The sequence below is a fragment of the Carcharhinus amblyrhynchos genome, chromosome 14, assembly GCF_965287045.1.
Source record: "Carcharhinus amblyrhynchos chromosome 14, sCarAmb.v2.hapA, whole genome shotgun sequence".
Lineage (NCBI taxonomy): Eukaryota > Metazoa > Chordata > Chondrichthyes > Carcharhiniformes > Carcharhinidae > Carcharhinus > Carcharhinus amblyrhynchos.
Genome location: NC_137337.1, coordinates 26,222,981 through 26,249,090, shown reverse-complemented (window position 1 = coordinate 26,249,090; position 26,110 = coordinate 26,222,981). Strand labels below are relative to the sequence as shown.

Genomic DNA, 26,110 nt, shown 5'->3' with positions numbered 1-26,110 from the left:
TAACCTGCACATCTTTGGAGTATGGGAGGAAACTAGAACCCCTGTAGGAAACTCACACATGTGGGTATGCCGGCGTTGGACTGGCGTAAACACAGTAAAAAGTCTGACAACACCAGGTTTTAGTCCAACCTATTCAAATAAATAGGTTGGACTAAAACCTGGTGTTGTCAGACTTTTTACTGTGGAAACTCACACAGACATGGGGAAAAGGTACAGACTCTGCACAGACCGTTACCCGAGGCTGGAATTCAACCCTGGGTCCCTGATGCTGTGAGGCAGCAGTGCTAACCTCTGTGCAACATTCAGATGCAAAGCTCCATCCAACAGTCACCATGATTTATATGGTAATTTGCTGCCAATCATTCATGATACCTGTGTGAAATGGAGATGCATTTTATTGAGTGCTGGTGTCATGTTACATTTATAATTCAATGCCCTTTATTTATCAATTAATATGGGCATGCTCAATTGTCCCAGAGCATAGGATCTGATGTGGAGCAGATTATGTGCGTTTACCTGGGTGTAAAGTATGGGGCATTGCAATAAGTCTTCAGAGGAAGAAGTCCCTTTGCCAAAATCCCTTTATTTACAATTCTAACAGCATGTTACCAGTCAGCAGTCCACCATCAGGAGTGCCAGAGGAACCGACACTCCCTATTAAATACAAGGAAAAGACTCCCTGAATGGCCCATCAATTGATCCTTAATCAGGGAGTTGATATTCCATTAGGCCAAGCTCAATGGCCTGATTGAAGTCTTTACAGACATGAAGTAAGTAGACAGGAGGAGCTGACTCTAGGTGAGTAGTGAATAAGCATGAGGAGTGCTTAACCCTATGACAGCACTAACATCTTGAAGCTGCTCGAACTTCAGACTTTGCTATTGCTGGCCAGAGAAGCTGACATGTGGTGCTGAAAGCTGCCTTCACAGATAAAATGTCCTGGTGTCAAATTAGCAGCGTCTAAAGTCTGGCAACATCCTAGTGCATTTGTTGCTAATTTAAACAGATTTCCATTATTGCGGTCGAGACTTGCTCGTGTTTGCGAGGAAGCGAATTTAATGGTCGATGAGGCACTTTAATTGAGGAAAAACTGAAGTGGGAATTGTGAAATTAAGAACAATGGGAAATGTTGGAAATGAGCAAATATAATTTATGCGGGTGTAATTAACAGATGTGGAGGAAGTCACACTTTTAACACTGACAATATGTGCTCAATACCACGATCAGCTGCTAGCCTTAATGTACCAAATTTGTGCTAATCTGAAAAAAATTCCACAATTTTTCATTACTTGTCAAAAGCAGAATAAAGCCCATAAACACCATTAATGCATTCAGCAGATGAAATCTGGTTAATGCCCCATGCACTCAGGAAGTCTGTATATTGTCTAAACATATTGATGAGTTCAATAATCACTCTGGACATGAACTGCTGTAATAAATGTGCGCTGGTAATTCCAAATGTGCTATGTTCCTGTCTGTGATAGCTCATTATTAATAACAGAGAAAGGCCCACTTCAGTCTAACCAGCTTAATTACACAAGCAGAAGCTTAATTACAACAAAGGGTTTTTACACAACACCTTCGCAGGCTTCAGCTGGGGCTAAATATCCCTGACATTCCTTTAAGGAGGTTACTTGTAATGGACACTACTTGGTTGCAGAAATGAAAATCAGACCGAATTTAGGTCAAATGAAATTGAAGGCAGGGCGGATACACCAAGAACACATTTATTTTAACTCAGGTAAGCCACCCATTGTCAAACATAACTGAAATAATGGAATTGAAAAATTCCGAGGTGAGGAACACAGAAAGATGGTCTTATCCTTGTTTAAGCAGGTTAATTGAGTGGGGGAGACTGTGGCAGATGGAATATAATGTAGAAAAATATAATGTTACGTGTTTTGGTAAGAAAAGTGAAGAAACAGAGAAGGGCCCAGTTTGGTCTGATACTAACCAGCTTAATTACAGAAATGGAAGCTTAATTACAACTTTTTAATTAGTGAGAAACTGGAGAAGTTGGTACTTAGAGAAACCTGGATGCCCTTCTATGCGAATCACAAAGTTAACAAGTAAGCATAGCAAGGAATTTGAAAAGCAGATGGTTTGATAGCTTTTTATACAAAGGGAATGTGAGTACAAACAAGTACAGAAGTTTTCATGATACATAGCACAGGAACACAGGAACTTGGGAATAGGAGTAGGCCATTCAGACCCACAATCCCATTTCACCACCCAATAAGGGCAGCAGGGTGGCACAGTGGTTAGCACTGCTGCATCACAGCACTCGGGACATGGGTTCAAATCCAGCCTCGGGTGACTATCTGTGTGGAGTTTGCACTCCCCATGTCTGAGTGGGTTTCCTCCCACACTCCAAAAATGTGCGGGTTAGGTTGATTGGCCATGCTAAATTGCCACTTAGTGTCAGGGGGGTTTGCAAGGTAAATGCATGGGTTTATGGGGATAGGGCCGAGTGGGATTGTTGTTGGTGCAGACTTGATGGGCTGAATGGCCACATTCTGCACTGTCGGAATTCTATGATTCCCTGGTTGAACTGTGGCCTAACTCCATGTTCTTGCCCTAGGCCCATATCCCTTGATACCCCTGCTCAATAAAAATTTGTCTATCTCAGACATAAATCTAACAATTGAATGAGCATCCACTTCTGTGTGAGGAAGAGAGTTCCAAACCTCCTCCATTTGCTGTGTGTAAGAATGTTCTCTAACATCTGTCCTGAATGGCCTGGCCCTAGTTTTTAGATTATGGCCCCTGGTTCTGGAGCTTTCAACCAGTGGAAGCAATTTATCCTTATCCACCTTGTCCTTCCCTGTAGCAAGTCTTGATGAGACCACATTTCAAGGACTATCCTTAGCTTTGGTTTCCTTACTTAAGGTATACTTGCCTTAAGGTGTGCGTAATGATAGTTCAGCAAATTCAAATGGAGTAGGGTAGACCTATATTCCCTGAAGTGTAAAAAAAATCAGGGGCAATCTCACCAAGGACATGATATATGGTAAACGCTGGGAGAAGATTTCCCCTCGCTGGGGAAATCTATTTATAGAGATCTCAATATCAGAATAAGGGGCTGATCATTTAAGGGGCAAAATTTCTTCAGGGAGTTGTAAACATTTAGAATTCTCGACTTCAGGGAATTGCAAATGCTCAATCGTTGAATATTTTCGAGTCAAGTGATCAATAGTTTTTATTGGCTATGATTGGAATCAAAAGATGGCGGGGGGGGGTAATACAGGAAGGTGTAGTCGACATTGAAGGTCAGTCATGATTCTGAATGGCAGAACTGGCTCAAGGGACCAATGGCCTTTATTTGTTGTTGTTCTTCTGCCCTTCACAGTATACAGGGTCAGATACAGCCAGGGGGGAGTTTTCCCAAAAATGACAAAAGCCGGAATTTTACCGGTACACACGCCCCAATTCCGAGGGCAGACGAGGCTCGGAGAATGATATTCTCCGTTGGCCTCAAGAGGGATCGTTTGGACCTCAGCGGACGTGCCAGTAAAGTGCCGCCCTAAGTGTCATAACGGTGAGAAAACTGGAGCGAACTGTGCCTCTGTCCAAAGTGGGACGGACCACAATCGTCCTACACTTAGTCGTGGGAGGGTGGTGGGTTGTTCTGGAAGGGACGGGGCCCAAACATGCCGGTGATCCCAGCTGCAAAGCAATCGGGCATTGTTTTGAAAGGCTGCCCAATCTCACAGTTCGCTGGAAGACTCCATCCCCTGACGGACATTGGGACTACCCCCTCTTCGTCAGTGGAATATTTTCCCACCTGCTGTCTGACCTGGATCGCTGGCATTGGGGCATTGAGGTCCTCCCAATAGGTCCCACTTCCACCCTTGCACAAACCCTCCTCGTGCCCCACCGCTTCACCACCATCCATCCATAGCCCACGGTCATAGCTTCCCATCATAGTCACCCCTCTCTGTTGCCCTTCAGCATAGCCTACCCATCATAGCCCCCCCTTCACAGCTCCTCTTTCATAGCCCCCCCTTCATAGTCCCCCCTTCGTATCTCCCCCTTCATATCTCCCTCTTCATAGCCCCCGCCATAGTCCCCCCCTTCATAGCCCCCCTTCATATCTCCCCCTTCATATCTCCCTCTTCATAGCCCCCGCCATAGCCCCCCCCTTCATAGCTCCCCCTTCATATCTCCCCCTTCATATCTCCCTCTTCATAGCCCCCGCCATATCTCCCCCTTCATATCTCCCCCTTCATATCTCCCCCTTCATATCTCCCCCTTCATAGCCCCCTCTTCATAGCCTCCCCTTCATAGCCCCCCCTCATAGCTCCCCCTTCATAGCCCCCCCTTCATATCTCCCCCTTCATATCTCCCTCTTCATAGCCCCCCCTTCATATCTCCCCCTTCATAGCCCCCCCTTCATATCTCCCCCTTCATATCTCCCTCTTCATAGCCCCCGCCATAGCCCCCCCTTCATAGCCCCCCTTCATATCTCCCCCTTCATAGCCCCCCCTTCATAGCCCCCCCTTCATATCTCCCCCTTCATAGCCCCCCCTTCATATCTCCCCCTTCATATCTCCCTCTTCATAGCCCCCGCCATAGCCCCCCCCTTCATAGCCCCCCTTCATATCTCCCCCTTCATAGCCCCCCTTCATAGCCCCCCCTTCATATCTCCCTCTTCATAGCCCCCGCCATAGCCCCCCCCTTCATAGCTCCCCCTTCATATCTCCCCCTTCATATCTCCCTCTTCATAGCCCCCGCCATATCTCCCCCTTCATATCTCCCCCTTCATATCTCCCCCTTCATAGCCCCCTCTTCATAGCCTCCCCTTCATAGCCCCCCCTTCATAACTCCCCCTTCATAGCCCCCCCTTCATATCTCCCCCTTCATATCTCCCTCTTCATAGCCCCCCCTTCATATCTCCCCCTTCATAGCCCCCCCTTCATATCTCCCCCTTCATATCTCCCTCTTCATAGCCCCCGCCATAGCCCCCCCTTCATAGCCCCCCTTCATATCTCCCCCTTCATAGCCCCCCCTTCATAGCCCCCCCTTCATATCTCCCCCTTCATAGCCCCCCCTTCATATCTCCCCCTTCATATCTCCCTCTTCATAGCCCCCGCCATAGCCCCCCCCTTCATAGCCCCCCTTCATATCTCCCCCTTCATAGCCCCCCTTCATAGCCCCCCCTTCATATCTCCCTCTTCATAGCCCCCGCCATAGCCCCCCCCTTCATAGCTCCCCCTTCATATCTCCCCCTTCATATCTCCCTCTTCATAGCCCCCGCCATATCTCCCCCTTCATATCTCCCCCTTCATATCTCCCCCTTCATATCTCCCCCTTCATAGCCCCCTCTTCATAGCCTCCCCTTCATAGCCCCCCCTTCATAACTCCCCCTTCATAGCCCCCCCTTCATATCTCCCCCTTCATATCTCCCTCTTCATAGCCCCCCCTTCATATCTCCCCCTTCATAGCCCCCCCTTCATATCTCCCCCTTCATATCTCCCTCTTCATAGCCCCCGCCATAGCCCCCCCCTTCATAGCCCCCCTTCATATCTCCCCCTTCATAGCCCCCCTTCATAGCCCCCCCTTCATATCTCCCCCTTCATAGCCCCCCCTTCATATCTCCCCCTTCATATCTCCCTCTTCATAGCCCCCGCCATAGCCCCCCCCTTCATAGCTCCCCTTCATATCTCCCCCTTCATAGCCCCCCCTTCATATCTCCCCCTTCATATCTCCCTCTTCATAGCCCCCGCCATAGCCCCCCCCTTCATAGCCCCCCTTCATATCTCCCCCTTCATATCTCCCCCTTCATAGCCCCCCCTTCATATCTCCCCCTTCATAGCCCCCCCTTCATATCTCCCCCTTCATAGCTCCCCCTTCATAGCCCCCTCTTCCTAGCCCCCCCTTCATAGCCCCCCCTTCATTGCTCCCCCTTCATAGTCCCCCCTTCATAGCTCACCCTTCATAGCCCCCCTTCATAGCTGCCCCTTCATAGCCCCCCTTCATATCTCCCCCTTCATAGCTCCCTCTTCATAGCTCCCCCTTCATAGCCCCCCTTCATATCTCCCCCTTCATATCTCCCTCTTCATAGCCCCCGCCATAGCCCCCCCCTTCATAGCCCCCTTCATATCTCCCCCTTCATATCTCCCCCTTCATAGCCCCCCTTCATAGCCCCCCTTCATAGCCCCCTCTTCATATCTCCCCCTTCATATCTCCCCCTTCATAGCCCCCCTTCATAGCCCCCCTTCATATCTCCCCCTTCATAGCCCCCCTTTCATAGCCCCCCCTTCATAGCTCCAGATGAAAGTATTGATATAGTTGAGTATATCACTGTTAAACTTTAGAACAGAGTATTTTTACATTTACAAAACTTTATTTAATTTACTTGCATCCTTGGTACATTAAAAAACTTGCTGCGATAATAAAGTATATCGCATTCATTAACAGTTTCCTGTGGATGATAACTCATGTTCATCATGTATCAATAAATGCAGTAATAATCTATTCAATCATATTACATTCAAATGTAATTAAACAGATATTGGCAAAGTTCTATCATTATCAGTGCGATTACAAAGTTATTAAGGTATAATGACAGCATTATTAATGCAATTGTTGCAGTATTCTAAAGAGGAGGATAGCTTCCAGATCTTAACAGTAGCCAGACCATTGTAATTAGTGAATAATCAATTGGTGAAGAGTGACGCTAATAGCCTGTCACATCCCAGCAGTGATTCATTCCATGTACAATGTCTTTCACACTTTAGTACAGACAGGGTCTCACAAGATCACAGGTTACAGTAGAGAAGGAGGCCATTTGGCCCATCGTGCCTGCACCCACTCTCCAAATGACTTAGTGCCATTCTCCTGCCTATTCACCGTAACCATGCACATTGTTTCTATTCAAATAATCATGTAATGCCCTATTGAATGCCTCGATTAAACCTACCTGCACCACAATTCCAGGCAGTGTATTCCAGACCCGAACCACTCATTATGTGAAATTGCTCTTTTCTCACATCACATTTGCTTCTTTTGTAAATCACCTTAGTTCTGTGCTCTCTCATTCTCGATCCTTTTATAAGTCGGAACAGTTTCTCCCTATCTACTCTGTCCAGCGCACTCATGATTTTGAACACCTTTATCAGACCTCCACTTGGCCTCCACTCTCCAAGGAGAACAGTTCCAACCTCTCCAATCTGTCCTCATAACTGAAGTTTCTCATCCTGTAACCATTCTTGTAAAGCTCTTCTGCATTCTTTCCAATGCATTCGCAACCTCGCTGTTACTGTCACATAATCATTTCTGAGAGTCTTTGGAATATGTTCCACAGAGCTAATGGGCAGGATTTTTAAGCCATTGGCTGGTGGCAGAACATAAGAACATAAGGAATAGGAGCAGGAGTAGGCCATCTAGCCCTTCGAGCCTGCCCCGCCATTCAATAAGATCATGGCTGATCTGAAGTGGCTCAGTTCCACTTTCCCGCTTTCTCCCCATAACCCTTAATCCCCTTGCCTACCAAAAACCTATCTACCCGCATCTTAAATATATTTAGCGAGGTAGCCTCCACCACTTTAACAGGCAGAGAATTCCAGAGATTCACCACCCTTTGAGTGCAGAAGTTCCTCCTCAACTCCATTCTAAACCGCGCCCCCCCCCCTTTATCTTGAGGCTGTGCCCTCTAGTCCTGCTGTCCTTTCTGAGCGGGAAGAACCTCTCCACCTCTACCCTATCCATCCCTTTCATCATCTTATACGTCTCAGTGAGATCCTCCGAGTACAAGCCCAGTCTATTCAGCCTCTCCTCATAGCTCAACCCCCTCAACTCCGGTATCAGCCTAGTGAACCTCCTCTGCACTCCCTCCAAGGCCAAAATATCCTTGCGCAAGTGCGGCAACCAAAACTGCACACAGTACTCCAGCTGCGGCCTCACCAGTGCCCTGTACAGTTGCAGCAAGACCTCCCTACTTTTATATTCAATCCCCCTCACTGTGAAGGCCAACATCCCATTTGCCTTCCTGATCACCTGCTGCACCTGTAGGCTGGGTTTTTGCGACTCATGCACAAGGACCCCCAGGTCCCTCTGCACCGTAGCATGCTGCAGCTTTTCGCCCTGTAAGTAGTAGTCCTTCCTACTATTATTCCTACCAAAGTGGATAACCTCACACTTGCCAACATTGTATTCCATCTGCCAGGTCCTTGCCCACTCGCTCAGCCTATCTAGATCCCTCTGCAGACTTTCCACACCCTCCACACAATTTGCTGTTCCACTCATCTTTGTGTCATCGGCAAATCTTCTGGTCCAGCTGACGTGACACTGCGCTGCAGGTTTCCCAGCGGTGGGGGATGGATTCAATGGAAAATCCCATTGTCAGCGGTGGCACCAGAAGATCCCATCACCAGCCAACAGTGGGTCACCTCCTCCCACCGAGCAACACCACGAGGGGGAGCCAGAGAACCCTACCAAATATTTGTATTTTCTTCTAAAGTGCATTTGTATAGTTGATCCCATTTTCTGTAGCGTCTTTATGACTTTGCACTACCCTCTGCCTTATAATCCTGCGCTTGATGTTATTTGTGCTTTGTATGTTCACCAAAGCAATGCCTATTTTCTACATTAGAGGGATGTGCTTTCCATATTCGTCCTTGACAAGGTCATCATTGATGTGGAGATGCCGACATTGGACTGGGTTTGGTACAGTCAGAAGTCTCACAATAGCTCCTTGAAGTCCAACAGCTTTATTTGGAATCACGAGCTTTCGAAGCGCTGCTCCTTCATTAAGTGAGTAGAGAGGTGGGTTCACAAACACAGCACATATACAAAAAGACACTGTAGCAAGATAATGGTTGGAATGCAAGCCTTTACAGATAATCCAGTATTTACAGGTACAGACAGTGCGAGCAGAGAGAGAGATAATCACAGGTTAAGGAGGTGTGAATTGTCTCAAGCCAGGACAGTTAGTAGGATTTTGCAAGCTCACGTCATTTTACCTGTAAAGGTCTGATTACCTGTAAAGACTCGCATTCCAACCATTATCTTGCAATTGAGTCATTGTCTACATATGCCATGTTTGTGAACTCATCTCTCCGCTGATGAAAGAGCAGCACTCCAAAAGCTCGTGATTCCAAGTAAACCTGTTAGACTTTAACCTGGTGTTGTGAGACTTCTTACTATCATTAAAACATCTTAACAAAAGGCACTGACGGTAGATTTGAATTTGCACAGCATGCAAAAAAAATCATGCTCCTCAGGAACTCGTGCTTCACCCTAATCCCATTGCCAAAACTCTGGCTCCCCCACAACCCTCCCTCTCACCCCTTAATGTCCAGGGACATCAATAAGAGCACAAATTCACCCTCAGTAGTCAGCATCAATGTAAACCACTTTTACAAAATAGCAACCTAAAGATTTGCACGCTGTTACCACAACTGTCTCCTAGAGGGTGTCACTTCACAAACGTTGTGTTTTGTACATAGAATTTTAAATGCTGATTTAACACTTATTTGTTGAACTATTATTCACCACCAGATTTTTTTAAAACAGCAAAAGCTGCTTTACCCATTAACCCGGTCAAAATTTCATTCAAGTATGTTATATTCTGAAAGATCTCAATAGAGCTCAACCCCCGTCAAACCCCCAGGTCAGCATGGGTTCCCTCTGGCTCCTTGGGTTTCCTCTTACACTCCAAAGATGTGCAGGTTAGGTGCATTGACCAAGCTAAATTGACCCTAGTGTCAGGGGATCAGCAGGGTAAATATATAGGGTTACGGGAATAGGGCCTGGGGTAGGATTGTGGTCGGTGCAGACTTGATGGGCCTCCTGCACTGTAGAGATTCTATGATTCTAACTCCCACATATCATCAAGATGCTCTGGCAGATTTAGCAAGCAAAACCTAGCATTGATCAAGCCACCTGTGCCAGTTATCTTGTAGTGATAATTATATATAGACGTAGTGGTACTGTGACTCCCAGCATGTGCAGTCCACTGTACCAAGTTTGCGAAGTTCACCAAAGTGTCAGAAAGACAGGTATTTTTAAGCAGGACAGCTTTAATTAATCTTTACTATGGGAACTTCCATGAGTTGTGAGAATTCTGAATGTGTTGGAAAGCAGCCACATGGGCCTCGGACAATACAAACACAGCTTCGATAAGATAGGTGGCAGTACAACAGGGCTTCACAGGTTGGAGAATTTTGTCTGATGAAGCTCTTTGAGGATGCGACAGAATTATTTGACCAGATCCTGGTGAATCCAAGTACTGTCCCTTGCAATGCAAGACCCACAAATTGGGACCTTACACCAGGAGCACTGTTTTAGCACCCAGAAAAACACAGCATCTAATTTCTGATGTCAAGTTTGGATCTCGATAGTCTCCTCAGTGATCTTTTTGTATTTACCATTAGCAAACACAAGGTAAACTTTTAACGTTGAAATTTATTTATTGTGGCACAAGCAGGCTTACATTAACACTGCAATGAAGTTTCTGTGAAAATTCCCCAGTTGCCACACTCCAACGCCTGTTTAGGTACACTGAGGGAGAATTTGGCATGGCCAATACACCTAACCAGCATGTCTTTCGGACTGTGGGTGGAAATGGGAGCACCCAGAGGAAACCCACACATACACAGGGAGAACGTGCAGACAGTGACCCAAGCCAAGAATTGAACCTGGGTCCCTGGCGCCAAGAGGCAGCAGTGCTAACCACTGTGCCACCTTGCACCAAGGCTGCCAATTAGGAAGAATTTTCTTCAAAAGTGGATGGTCACCAATTTAAGAGATTAGGGCCTGGATTTTCCACTCCCACTTTTCTTGGGAGCAGGAAAATCTCAAGAGAGGCCTGAATCACATTTCATGTCAACCAAAATGCATGATGGTATTGTCCTTTCCATCCGCCAATGACCCAGCATGCTTCCCAACATTGAACATTGGGAACATAATTTGCATATATTAGCATATAATTATCAGGTCTGTACTCCTGAATCACCACCCCTCCCCCCATAAAAAAGTCAATTCATGTTAGCATGAGAGCAGATGCTGAGGACAATGATGGGGAGAGGAGGCTCTGGTGACAGGGCAATCTTTAAAAATGAAAATTAAGCTCTTAGAATTGTGTTGACTATCCATCAACTGCGCTGAAATACGAAACACTTGAGGTATATATTGGCCCATATCGGGCAGCACAGTGCCACAATGGTTAGCACTGCTGCCTCGAGCTCCGGAGACCTGGGTTCGATTCTCAGCTTGGGTCACTGTGTGTGCGGAGTTTGCACATTCTCCTTGTGTCTGCGTGGGTTTCCTCTGAGTACTGCAGTTTCTTCCCACAGGCCAAAGATGTATACGTTAGGTGCATTGGCCTTGCTAAATTGCTGCTTTGTATCCTGGGATATGTAGATTAACGGGGTAAATATGTGGGGTTACAGGGATAGGGCCAAGGTTGGATTTTTGTCGGTATCAGCTTGATGGGCTGAATGATCTCCTTCTGCACTGTAGGGGTTCTATGAAATCTTGTCGTTTCTCATATTTTAACTGCCACACCCCTCTGTATATCGGCCAGAATTTTCTGGCTGCTCATTCCCTCCCCCCGCCTCCACCCCTTGCCACTGTCAGCAAGAATGGAGAATCTGGCGCTCAACCAAATCTTCATTCACTGCAGCGGGACTGGAGAATCCCAGCTGGGAGTGAGATCAGAGAATTCCGGCTCACATTATCTGATGGACAAGTGCTGCAAACAATCTAATGGCCACTTCTGGCAAGTGGAACAGTCATGTTTGAAAAAAATGAAAACAAGTCTGGGTATCAGAGGATTCTGTTGTTCCTTAATGGAAAACTTTCAAATTTGTCTTTATCCTTTCAGTAACGAAATTAATAAAATTGTTGACAATTGTTGTGTTATTTAATCACTCCATTTTGATGAAGTTGATTCAGTGTAAATTGTGTTTCACAAACAAGCAGCAAAGATACTAACCAGTTTTCTGAATTTGGACACTTATAATGCTTTATCAATATGCAGTACACTGATATTTTGTACAGTTTTTTATCTTGATAAACTAGAAAACAGAATTTGATATAAAAATGCAAACAGTCTCTTATAATATCATTCATTTTTCAGGCTCTATGTCTGAAATAGATCAAAATATTTTGCAACTAATAGCAAACTGATGTACATTTCATTCAAGCTCAATTTAGAAGCTTTATTTTTGTAAATGACACATTACTGTGGAAGAGATAACTGTAAGGAGGATGAATGCCTCATAAAAATCATAGAATCCCTACAATGCAGGTAAGTATCAATACCTGTTCCTGTATGGTCCTATGTCCTCAATAGGGCATTAGCACAGATTGGTAATGAGTAATGATGGGAGTAGAGGGGATAGTGGCTAAATTCAATTAATCTAATAATACAGATCAGATGGAATGTGGGTCTGCTGGTAATTTCCTATTCAAGTCAGGAAGGAATTTCCCTCAATTCTTTCTCAAATTATCCACTGACATTCTTTTTTTTATGCCTTCTCAGGTTGCTCATTCTGATACTTGGAGAGAGTGGTAAATGAGGTTCTAAAAACTCTGGGACAGGATGAACATTGTGGGCACAAGTGGGTGGGCCAGTGGTTAGCACTGCTGCCTCACAACTTTGGGGACCCGGGTTCAATTCCAGTTTCAGTTGACTGCCTGTACGGAGTTTCTCCCCGTGCCTGTGTGGGTTTCCTCCGGGTGCGCTGGTTTCCTCCCGCAGTCCAAAGATGTGCAGGTGAGGTGGATTGGTCATGCTAAATTGCCCCTTAGTGTTCCAAGATGTTTAGCTAATGGGGGATTAGCAGGACAAGTGCGTGGGGTTATGGGCATAGGGTGGAGAGATGGGCATGGTAAGAACAAAAGACTGTACAGCACAGGAACAGGCCCTGCGGCCCTCCAAGCCTGTGCCGATTATGATGCCTGCCTAAACCAAAACTGTATGCACATACGGAATTTGTATCCTTCCATTCCCATCCTATTCATGTATTCGTCTAGATGCCCCTTAAATGCCACTATTGTTCCTGCTCCCACCACTTTCCCGGACAGCACGTTCTAGACTTTCACCACCCTCTGTGTAAAAAACCTTGCCTCGCACATCTCCTCTAAACTTTTCCCACGCACCTATGTCCCCAAATACTTGACTTTTCTACCACTTGGAAAGAGCATCTGATTATCCACTCTGTCCATGCCACTCATAGTCTTGTAAACTTCTATCAGATCACCCCTCAACCTCCATTATTCCAGTGAGAACAAACACTATTTGCAAGGCAAGGTAAGATGCTCTGTCGGAGAGCCGGTGCAGACTCGATGGGTTGAATGGCCTTCTTCTGCACTGTAGGGATTCTACAAAATAATTACAGCCCAGTTTTTGACGTATTTGTGCTGCTATCAAACAGTCATATGTTTACGTATCTTCTGACAGCTGTAGCTATTATGAAATGGTTAGAAATGTGCACATATCTGTTAACAGGGGAATTCAACTGTGCGTTTGAAAATGAGAAGATCTGTGGCTTCACGCAAGACCGCCTTGATAATTTTGACTGGACAAGACAAAGCGCTTCAACCAGGAACCCAAAGTACACTCCGAATACAGGACCGAGTGCAGATCGCAGTGGTTCCAAGCAAGGTAAAATGGCAATTTCCATTCATAGAATGAGTCACTGTCTAACCAGAAGTATGTTCTTGCTTCCGAAAGCACAGCACGGAGGGTAATCCCTGCTTCTTTCTACCATCCTGTTTGTTGGCCTGTGACAATGTGCTGAAATGCTGATCCTTTACTTGGTTGATATCGTAGTGACTTGGGCCTGAGATGCGCAACCAGTCCAACACTTAACCATTAACCGCGGAAGCGTTCTGCAGGTAAAAATAATTGCCCAAATAAAATGAGCAGCTGTAGTTGCACCTCAAACCCAATCAGCCCAGATCTCCTACAGAGTGCCGTGTGATTCATGCAAACAGCGTGAATGCTACTGGAGCAAAATGCAATCCTTCACAGCATGAATTAAAAAGACAATTCATTCTTTTTTACATGTCCTGCACATTATAAAACAAAATCCATAAATATTCACAACAATTCCATGTACTCTTAAATCTAGCTATTAACTGACCCTTAAAATTATGTGCATCTAATTTGCAGTGGACAGGAAACACAATAGCTACAATTTGCACTGCCAGGGCCCGTGCTGTTAGTAGACTTGCCGCTGCATGTCTTTTTTCAATCTCTTGTGTCACATGTTGCTGAAAGTGTGGATTGATAATGGAGCAGAGTACCTGGGACCCGAATGATCAATGCAAGCAACTGGTTATCTCTTTAACCAGTTAGCTCAAAGGATTGTGAAGTGCAGGGATTGAAGAGGAAATGTAAACCCAGAGTGGGTGAATTCAGTGTCAAATCCAGGTTACACTTGGGTTAGTCAACGATCTTTGGCCGCAATTTACCACACAAAGACACACCTAGACTGAACTCAAAAGGGGAAATTGTTCACACTTAGACTGAACTCCCCATCAGTCCTTATCTGCCACACTAGCACAGCAACTTCATCCCTGTGTAGGTTGCATGGCCAAATGCATAAGTTGCTGACTCGGGTGTAATCAGAAGACTGCTGGTCCCAATAGTGTAACCATCACTTGATTTAATGCTGTGGTTTAGTTGATTTTTGATTTGATTAATTATTGTCACTTGTACTGGGATACAGTGAAAAGTATTGTTTCTTGTGCGCTACACAGACAAACATACTATTCATAGGGTACATGGGGGAGAAGTAAAGGAGAAGGTGCAAAATGTAGTGTGACATTCACAGCTAGGGTGTAGACAAAGATCAACTTTGTGCAAGGTAGGTACATTGAAAAGTCTGATGACAGCAGGGAAGAAGCTGTTCTTGAGTAAGTTGGTACATAATCTTTTGTACCTTTTTCCCAACAGAAGAAGCTGGAAGAGAGTATGTCCGGAGTGCGTGGGGTACTTGATTATGTTGGCTGCTTTTCTGAGGCAGCTGGTAGTGTAGACCGAGTCAATGAATGGGAAGCTGGTTTGCGTGATGTAAAGCGTCGGTCTCATAAGCAGGTGATCCTGACTTCAAAGCTCAGTCCAGTTAGTGATCCTTTAAATCATGATTTAAAAATAAAGCTGCCAAAAATGCAAACTCATCCAATTTGGTGGTGAGCCAGGAAGTGACAATTGGCTTTCATGAAGTTAATGGCAAAGACATGATTCTTGGACAAAAACTTTTGGATTTACACCTTTAACTGAAGATGCACACTCAAAAACTGCTAAAATTTGTGAATGTAGCCGAATCCATCACTCAAACCAGCCTCCCATCCATTGACTCTGTCTACACTTCCCGCTGCCTTGGCAAAGCGGCCAGCATAATTAAGGACCCCCACACACCCCGGATATTCTCTCTTCCACTTTCTTCCATCAGGAAAAAGATACAAAAGTCTGATGTCATGTACCAACTGACTCAAGAACAGATTCTTCCCTGCTGCCATCAGACTTTTGAATAGACCTAACTTGCATTAAGTTGATCTTTCTCTACACCCGAGCTATGACTGTAACACTACATTCTGCACTCTCCTTCTCCATGTACAGTATGTTTTGGCTGTATAGCACGCAAGAAACAATACATTTCCGTGGGACCTGTTCAGGTGGGACGGGGTTGGTCTGAACCATGCTGGGACCAGAGTCCTGGCGAATCGTGTAAATAGGACTGTAGACAGGGCTTTAAACTAATTAGTAGGGGGGAGGGTGCGAGGGTAGGTGACATTACGGGGGCTAAAGTTAAGGAGACGGTACAGGTAAGGGAGGAGGCCGAGGATGTCCCAATAATAAAGGGAGCAGGAGGCGTGAGTATGGTTGGTGGTGTTCTGGCAAATAGGGTCCAGGTGAAGGCTGGGATGAAGGCACTTTATCCCGAATGCACGAAGCATTCGGAATAAAGTGGATGAGCTGGTGGCGCAGATCAGCACAAATGGATATGATCTGGTGGCCATTACAGAGACGTGGCTGCAAGGTGACAGGGACTGGGAGCTGAATGTCCAGGGGTATCAAGTGTTTAGGAAGGATAGGTGAGAGGAAAAAGGGGGGGGCGTAGCTCTGCTGATTAAGGATAGCATCAGGGTGGTAGCAAGGGATGATATAGGAACCAAAGAGCAGAACGTGGAATCATTGTGGGTGGAGATTAGGAACAGCAAAGGGAGGAAGACGCTGGTGGGTGTCGTCTATAGGCCCCCGAATAATGATCTGGAGGTGGGGCGGGCTGTTAACGCGCAAATAAGTGCGGCATGCAGGAATGGGACGGCCGTAATTATGGGAGATTTCAATCTGCATGTTGATTGGTTGACCCACGTTGGATGCGGTGGACTCGAGGAAGAGTTCTTGGAATGCTGCCAGGATAGTTTCCTTGAACAGTGTGTGTTGGAGCCGACGAGGGAGCGAGCTATCTTGGATCTGGTGTTACGTAATGAGGCGGGTAGAATTAGGGACCTTGCGGTGAAGGATCCTCTTGGGGAGAGTGATCATTGTATGGTGGAGTTTCTGGCGCAGATGGAGGAGGAGAAAGTGGGTTCCCGGACACGCGTCCTTTGTTTGAACAGAGGGGAGTACGGTAGGATGAGAGAGGAATTGGCGAATGTTGACTGGGGGAGCGCGTTGGAAGGTAGGTCTGCTGAGGAGCAGTGGAGGATCTTTAAGGAGATCTTTCTTGGTGCTCAGCAGAAATTTATTCCGATGGTTAAAAAGGACCATAGGAGGAGAGGTAATAAGCCGTAGATAACGAAGGAGGTGAAGGAAAGTGTTAAATTAAAAGCGGAGGCATTTAGAGTAGCTAAGAGTAGTGGGCGAGAAGAGGATTGGGAGAGGCTTAAATGTCAACAAAGATTGACAAAGAAGTTGATAAAGAAGGGTAGGAGAAACTATGAAGCTGGGCTAGCGCTTAATATAAAAAAGGATAGCAAGAGTTTTTATAAATATATAAAAAGGAAGAGGCTGGCTAGGGTGAACGTTGGATCCTTAGAGGATGAGAGGGGGGACTTAGTGGTAGGGGATGGGGAAATGGCTGAGGTCTTGAATAACTTTTTTGTTTCGGTCTTCACGGAGGAGGACGTGAATAATTTGCTGGGTGTTAGCAATGGAAAGGTGGTAGGACTGGAGGGTCTCAATGACATTATTGTTACTAGAGAGGCGGCGCTCGACAGACTGGAGGGACTGATTGTGGACAAGTCCCCAGGTCCGGATGGAATGCATCCGAGGGTTATGAAAGAAATGGCGGAGGTGATAGTGGATGCCTTGGTGGTTATTTTCCAGACATCGCTGGATTCCGGGGAAGTGCCGGAAGATTGGAAAGCGGCTAATGTTACGCCGTTGTTTAAGAAGGGTGCCAGGCAAAAGGCGGGGAATTATAGGCCGGTTAGTTTAACGTCTGTTGTAGGTAAAATGTTAGAATCCATCATCAAGGAGGAAATAGCGAGGCATCTTGAGGGGAATTGCTTGATAGAGCAGACGCAGCACGGTTTCGTTAAGGGGAAGTCGTGTCTGACAAATTTATTGGAGTTCTATGAGGATGTGTCCAGGACGGTGGATAGAGGAGAGCCAGTGGATGTGGTCTTTCTTGATTTTCAGAAGGTGTTTGACAAGGTACCTCGCAAGAGGTTATTGCAGAAGGTAAGGGGGCATGGAGTTGGGGGTAGGGTGTTAACGTGGATAGAGGATTGGTTGTCAAATAGGAGGCAGAGAGTGGGGGTTAATGGGTGCTATTCGGATTGGTGGTTGGTGACTGGTGGAGTGCCCCAGGGATCGGTGCTGGGGCCTCAGCTATATACCATTTATATAGATGATCTGGAGGAGGGAACCAAGTGTATGGTGTCGAAATTTGCTGATGACACCAAGATTGGTGGAACGGCAAATTGCGCGGAGGGTGTGGAGAGTCTGCAGAAGGATCTAGATAGGCTGGGCGAATGGGCCAGGAAATGGCAAATGGAATTTAATGTTGGCAAGTGCGAGGTGTCCACTTTGGTAGGAATAATGGTAGGAAGGACTATTATTTACGGGGCGAAAAACTGCAGCAGGCGACGGTGCAGAGGGACCTCGGGGTCCTTGTGCATGAGTCGCAAAAACCCAGCCTGCAGGTGCAGCAGGTGGTCAGGAAGGCGAATGGGATGCTGGCCTTCATAGCGAGGGGGATTGAATATAAAAGTAAGGAGGTCTTGCTGCAGCTGTATAGGGCATTGGTGAGGCCGCAGCTGGAGTACTGTGTGCAGTTTTGGTTGCCACACTTACGCAAGGATATTTTGGCCTTGGAGGGAGTGCAGAGGAGGTTTACTAGGCTGATACCGGAGTTGAGGGGGTTGAGCTATGAGGAGAGGCTGAATAAACTAGGCTTGTACCCGTTAGAGTTTAGAAGAATGAGGGGAGATCTCATTGAGACATATAAGATGATGAATGGGATGGATAGGATAGAGGTGGAGAGACTCTTCCCGCTCAGAAAGGATAGCAGGACTAGGGGGCACAGCCTCAAGATAAAGGGGGGGCGGTTTAGAACGGAGTTGAGGAGGAACTTCTTCACCCAAAGGGTGGTGAATCTCTGGAATTCTCTGCCCGTTGAGGTGGTGGAGGCTGCCTCGCTAAATATTTTTAAGACGCGGGTTGATGGGTTTTTGATAAGCGAGGGGATTAAGCGTTATGGGGAGAGGGCGGGAATGTGGAACTGAGACATGACTGATCAGCCATGATCTTATTGAATGGCGGGGCAGGCTTGAAGGGCTAGATGGCCTACTCCTGCTCCTATTTCTTATGTTCTTATGTTCTTATATGTTCTTATGTTAATACGTGACAATAATAAATCAAATCAAATCAAATCAAAACACACCTGAAGATGCTCTGACATGTGCATCTAAATCAGACAGAGTATCATTAAGTTTGCTGCTACTTTGGCTGCTACAATAACACTTCCTTTCTTGGCAAATTGTAGGACAAAGCAGCAAAATGAAAGCGCTGTAATGAAACTTGATCATACAAACAGAAAATAAAGACAAATGGTGACGCATTGGTATCACATTTCCCTGGCTCAGGTTTAACACAAATGGATTATCATGTCGTTAGTTCAGCAGATCCAGACAACTGGAAAATAAATTGGTGTCTTCAATGCAAATTTGCATACAAACGATAAACATCCATAAACAACCCTGCAAACAGGGAAGCACTATCTCTGTGGGCAGCTGCCAGCAGCACAATAGAGCTTCAAAACCGCAGAAATTTTCACCATTTAATACCATGCAAACGCTAGCTTAATTGCTGGCTTCATTCTTCCTTGTATTTTATATTTGGCAAGTATCTCTTTGTGCCACAGAAAAACTGCCCTTTATCATTTTAATGTCCTTTTTATAACATGTTGGAGCTGGGGGATTCCACACTGCACATCCCTCATCCCCCACTCTCTATACTCAGTGATGGAACTTTCAAATATTATACTCCCGACATTCTAGAATTCTTTTTTTCTGAACTCTTTAAAGCCCACCTTTTGAATCCTCCTCCTCAAACCCGAGTCTTTCAATATTGAATCACTGTGCAAATTCACTGGATTGAATTTTTACACTTTCCTGAAGTTGCAGACAACAGTATGGCACAGTGGTTAGCGCTGCTGCCTCATAGCGCCAGGGACCCGGGTTCAATTCCAGCCTCAGGTAACTGTCTGAGTTGGCACATTCTTTCTGTGTCTACGCGGGTCCCCTCCGGGTGCTTCAGAATCCTCCCATACTCCAAAGAAGTTGATTGGTCATGCTAAATTGCTCCATAATGTCAGGGGGACTAGCAAAGTAAATATTGGGGGGGGGGCTACAAGGATAGGGCCTGGGAGGGATTGTTGTCAGTACATGCTCAATAGGCCAAACAGCCTCCTTCTGCACTTTTGGGATTCTATGAAGTAAATGGACCAAAACGTCACACGCCCCGAGCTTGGAAATCAGGATTCCCTCACACACTGTGGCGTGTTAATTCCACTGCCACCAATCAGTTTTCTGCCCAAAAGCCAAGGCTGGCTTCCAGGTGGATAGGGAGATGGTAGGTGAAGGCTGCGAGATCGGGTAGGCCCATGCCAAGCCGGCAGAGGAGAAACTATTTCCAAGATTGTGGTAGTGGGGTTGATCAGGTGGGGCAAGGGTGGGAGATTTGGAAGTGGGGTAGATTAGAAGTTGTTTGGGGCAGTAGCAGCAAGGAGAGGAATCGTTCTGGGGGAGGTTGTTGGGAAAAGACTAACCCTGTATCTCTGTCTGTCCGAGAAAAGCAACTGTGGGGAATATTGCTGCTGAAATATTCCTGAGGAAATCGCAATGAAATTTCTCCCGATTATAATAAATAATCAAGGAAAGGAAGACTCTTTCAGTGTCACACTGTTTGATTCTCTCATGTTGTTCAAAGTGTACAATGGGCCTCTGTTTCTGCTCAGCAAATTTAAAAATTAGCAGTGTTAATGTTATGTCAGTTGTATCATTAAAGTTAAGGGCAAACGGGTGGAAGCTATTGATTCATTGCTGTTTTCTCATACCTGATAGCATCGCTGTATTTCCAGCATCAGAAGAAAGGTATTTGTTAAAGCTATTTATCGGAAATGTGGGAGCATAGCAATTAAGATAGCAGAAGTGAAAATAGCAGTGTTATGCAGATATATTAATGGCTGTGCCAAAATGAGAAAGAGAGTGTACTGACTGAAGGAGTCTAAATTCCCACTTGCCTGACCTTTACTTTTAGACAATAAGTCAGCTGAACCAGAGCTGACCCAATCCAGTCTGGTGAATCACTATTTAAAACCACTCTGTTCATTGAACACAGCAAGGAATCATGTGGAATGTTTAATAAGAAAAGGTTGGTGCCTCCATTATGTCCATTACCCATACTTTATTCCTTGGGCAGGCTTTCAGAGCAAATGAATATCAGAGAGCGGATCTGAAGAAAATTGCTTGCTGTAAACGATGTGTTCATGAATGGACATGGGTGACATATAACCAGAGATATTATAATTTACAAGAGCCTCAGTGGAAATGATCATGCTTTTGTGTGCTTAATGCTTTCTATAATAGAATTAAGAGCAAATTATGATCTGCCTAGATGAATTTAAAAGCGTTTGGTTTTGTTTGCTGATTGATAGGTGCAGTAATGACAAGGAGACATTTCCAAGAATAACACAGCTATTCAGATCAGTTAATAAAGGTATTTATTATCAGAGAACCCCAAGGCTCCAAATGTCCAGACATTTGGCTGGCAGGAATCGGGGCCTATCGCTTGTCAGGAAGTTATAGCCTCCATAGGTTTTTATCTCCTGGTTTCTTCTCCTCTTGACATGGAAGTGCTGGATCACTGATGTGGCACCAGCTGCCTTCTCAAGCCTTAATTCACCAGAATGGCTGTTCCTCATTGGCAATAATCTCAGCTGACTCTGACCCAACTCCACACGTGCCCATGTTCTTCTAGCAGCAATGATTAGATTGAGATTCCCCGCAGTAATCTGGTCAGGCCTCCAGGGCCTGAGACAATATCTAATGAGTTTGCTGCCACCCTGACTGAGCTGCACTGATCCTGCACAGGGCCTGGATAGAACCTGTGACCTTTAGGCCCATATGGCACAAACTGCAGTGCAGTTGCCAAATGAGCCTCTAAGGAGCAACAAGTAAAAATGACGCATAGGATTTGGCCTAGTGGTATTATCGCTGGATTATTAATCCACAAACTCAGCTAATGTTCTGGGAACTGGGTTCGAATTCTGCCACGTCTGATGGTGGAATTTGAATTCAGTAAAAAAAATCTGGAATTAAGAATCTACTGATGACCATGAAACCATTGTCGGAAAAACCCATCTGTTACACCAGTGTCCTTTCGGGAAGGAAACCTGCTGTCCTTACCTGGTCTGGCTTACATGTGGCTCTAGATCCACAGCAATATAAGAACATAAGAACATAAGAAATAGGAGCAGGAGTAGGCCATCTAGCCCTTCGAGCCTGCCCCGCCATTCAATAAGATCATGGCTGATCTGTTGTGGCTCTAATTTATTCAGCCTCTCCTCATAGCTCAACCCCCTCAACTCCGGCATCAGCCGAGTAAACTTCCTCTGCACTGCCTCCAAGGCCAAAATATCCCTGCGTAAGTACGGCGCCCAAAACTGCACACAGTACTCCAGCTGCAGCCTCACCAATGCCCTATACAGCCGCAGCAAGACCTCCCTACTTTTATATTCAATCCCCCTCGCTATGAAGGCCAGCATCCCATTCGCCTTCCTGACCACCTGCTGCACCTGCAGGCTGGGTTTTTGCGACTCATGCATAAGGACCCCGAGGTCCCTCTGCACCATCGCCTGCTGCAGTTTTTCGCCACTTAAGTAATAATCCTTCCTACCATTATTCCTACCAAAGTGGACCACCTCGCACTTGCCAACATTAAATTCCATTTGCCATTTCCTGGCCCATTCGCCCAGCCTATCTAGATCCTTCTGCAGACTCTCCACACCCTCCGCACAATTTGCCGTTCCACCAATCTTGGTGTCATTAGCAAATTTCGACACCGTACACTCGGTTCCCTCCTCCAGATCATCTATATAAATGGTAAATAGCTGAGGGTATGGTTGACTCTCAACTGCCCTCAGGCAACTCGGGATGGGCAATAAATGCTGACCAGCCATGCCTCACAAGTAAATAAAAAAAAGACCATCCCCACGTGAATAGATACAGTTGTTTTTATTTTGAATTTATTCGTTCATGGCATGGGCAAGTCCAGCACTGATTGCCTGTCCTGAATTGCCCTTGAACTGAGTGGCTTGCTGAGACATTTCAGAGCACAGCTGTGAATCCACACTGTTCTGGACTGTGGGTGAATCTAGAACTACAGCAGAGTCTGGTTCTAACATCTTGGTTTCCGCTCAGGTTCGTTTGCTCCAGTCATAGGTGCTGTAGTTACCATCCCCCCCATGGCCTGCAGAGTGAAAGGGAGACAGCAGAGGCTGCACAGAAGAGGGCAAGTTATCCGCAGAGGGAAGAGGAAGAGGGGACAAGGGCTTCTCAGCAGGAAACCTTGACTACCTTTGGTCTTCCAGAAGTATTTTGTTTACCACAAATGAAACTTTGAAGACTGTACGCTATTATCTCCATCTTATAGTAAAAAAGACACTCATGGAAATCTTCCACTTCTTGCAGGGTCCCAGCCTCGGAGCAGGGCGAGAATGGTGCTGCTCATACTGACAAGGTGACCATTGCCCTGGATTTCTTCACATAGAATCATTTCATGTTAGAGCAGGGTTGATCTCTCATATTTCCCCATTCAATGTCTACTACTGCATAAGGGAGTTGACTGACTCACTTCACAACAGGCGGTGAGGGTTTATTATGCTCTATCTGAGCAGGTAGAAGCAGCAGACTTGCATTGATTAGATTTATTATTGTCACACAATGATAAATATTGTTTCTTGTGCGCTATACAGATAAAGCATACTGTTCATAGAGAAGGAAAGGAGAGAGTGCAGAATGTAGTGTTACAGTCATAGCTAGGGTTCAGAGAAAGATCAATTTAGTGTGAGGTAGGTCCATTCAAAAGTATGATGGCAGCAGGGAAGAAGCTGTTCTTGAGTCGGTTGGTACGTGACCTCAGACTTTAGTATCTTTTTCCCGACAGAGGAAGGTGAAAGAGGGAATGTCCGGGGTGCGTGGGGTATGCGCTCAGCTTTCCGAGGATACCAGGCTTCCCCATGGTGCAGGGTACCATCAAGTACACACACGTAGCTTTTCAGGCAGTGAGTCTAAATGCTGAGATGTACTGCAGCAGCTCAATGAATGTGCATTTTGTGTTGGACAAAGTCAACACATCGTGCTGGTGAATTCCCACTACTCTGGTGATGGTCAAGATGTTTTTATTGTGTCAGTCAGTGTCTGAGTTGTCATGTTAAACCCCCACAAGGGCTTTAAGGAATAGCAAAGATGGGAAGATAAATGCTGTCATTCAGAGAGAGCCATGATGTGGAGATGCCGGCGTTGGACTGGGGTAAACACAGTAAAAAGTCTCACAACACCAGGTTAAAGTACAACCAGTTTATTTGATAGTAAACCCACAAGCTTTTGGAAACACTGTTCCTTTGTCAGGTGTGTGGAAGGTTCTGATCAGAGAAGGGCATATAAAAACACACACAGTTTATAGAATACTGATTAGAATGCAAGTCTTTACAGCTAACCTGCTATTCAAGTCTTAAAGATGCAGACAATGTGAGTGGAGAGAGCATTAGGCAGAGGTTAAAGGGATGTGTATTGTCTCCAGACAGGACAGTAAGTGAGATGTTGCAAGTTCAGGCAAGTCACGGGGGTTACAGATAATGTGACATGAACCCAAGATCCCGGTTGAGACCGTCCTCATGTGTGCGGAACTTGGCTATCAGCCTCTGCTCAGCGACTCTGCGCTGTCATGTGTTGTGAAGGCCACCTTGGAGAACCATGCAGACGCTACGACAATGGATGAATGAACATTGCTCCACAATCACCAGGCAAGACTGTTCCCTTGCTGTTGAGGAACACTTCAGCGGTCACGGGCATTCGACCTCTGATCTTCGGGTAAGCGTTCTGCAAGACGACCTTCACGCACACGACAGCACAGGGTCGCTGAGCAGAGACTGATAGCCAAGTTCCGCACACATGAGGACAGTCTCAACAGGGATCTTGGGTTCATGTCACATTATCTGTAACCCCCGTGACTTGCCTGAACTTGCAACATCTCACTTACTGTCCTGTCTGGAGACAATACACATCTCTTTAACCTCTGCCTAATGCTCTCTCCACTCACATTGTCTGCATCTTTAAGACTTGAATAGCAGGTTAGCTGTAAAGACTTGCATTCTAATCAGTATTCTTAAGCTGTGTGTGTTTTTATATGCCCTTCTCTGATCAAAACCTTCCATACACCTGACGAAGGAACAGCGTTTCCGAAAGCTTGTGGGTTTACTATCAAATAAACTGGCTGGACTTTAACCTGGCGTTGTGAGACTTTTTACTGTATTCTGAGAGAGGACAGGAAGTTTGTGTGCCATGGAGTCACTGCTATTCCCCTGGGATCACAGAGTGAAAAGCTGGTCAGTCAGTGTGGTGCAATTTGCTTATCTGAAGTGACTGTCAGAATTGAATAGCTGGCAGCATGTGCAGGCTATGAGCATGTGGATATGAGGCTTACAGCAGTGCTCAGTGAGGGGAGGCTATGAGGAATGTTATGACTGAATCAAGCTTGTTAGAAATTGTTGACAGATGAATCAGGGCAGCTTGGTGAGTGTGTTAACGGTTCATTTATAAGGATTTGGTGTTTGAAGATGCATTTACTGCCCTTCACCACGAGTGTGCGACAATTGAACTTCTTCTGACCTACTTTTCAGGTCCTCAGGTCTTGGTTTCTTGCATTGTCATTGTTTCGGCTTGTTGACTTTGACATTTAGATCTGCTACTCATGTTGCAGTGTTCAGGTCCTACGTCAGTGAAGGCTCTCCGCTCCCACTGCCTTCTCCCCTTTAAGGAATGCAAGATGTCTTTAAATTGGACCCCCTGCTGAGGTGTGAAGCCACTCTGCAGCACAGTTAGGCTGAGCTGCAAACTACTATCATTTAAATTGACATCAATGCTAAATGGGCATGAAATAATCATACACCACAATCCTCACTCTCCATCTTTGGAACTTTTCCCGGTTTTCCCATTCCATCTTCAAAATGTTGAAGACTGGTTACAGGTGCTGCTGAACCTGAATGGGTGTGACCCATTCAGAGAACCTTACAGCTTATCGTTTTTAAAAATCTTTCCATATTGTAAGTCACAATTTTGTTATCTGCCTTAAAATGTAACCAATAGCCAATACCTCTTGCAGTTAATGTGTTCCACATGCTTATTAATACCTATCCTCTGCACTCTATCCCTGAGTGCTCATCTGACCTTGTAGAGAAGGTTCACATCTCTTCTATTGTCTTTTCTACACTCTGTGCTATGTTTTGCTCTCATGCTATTCTTCTCCCATTTAAATTCCAAATGCACTGGCTTACATCCTGCTTTTCTTTTCTCCACTTTCACCATGTTCGAATCATGAATGTTTAATTGCTAGCAATCATCTGACTATTGATTTGGTCCTTTT

General features: G+C 45.7%; 1 protein-coding gene across 2 annotated transcripts in view; it reads left to right on the top strand.

Moving 5' to 3' along the window:
- mdga2a (MAM domain containing glycosylphosphatidylinositol anchor 2a) overlaps positions 1-26,110 on the top strand; it is a 769,467-nt gene that overhangs the window by 679,651 nt on the left and 63,706 nt on the right. For both annotated transcript variants that reach the window (XM_080202474.1, XM_080202475.1), the window contains exon 13: positions 13,457-13,612. In XM_080202474.1, the coding sequence (XP_080058600.1) occupies positions 13,457-13,612 (156 nt within the window). The remainder of the gene's footprint in view (positions 1-13,456; positions 13,613-26,110) is intronic.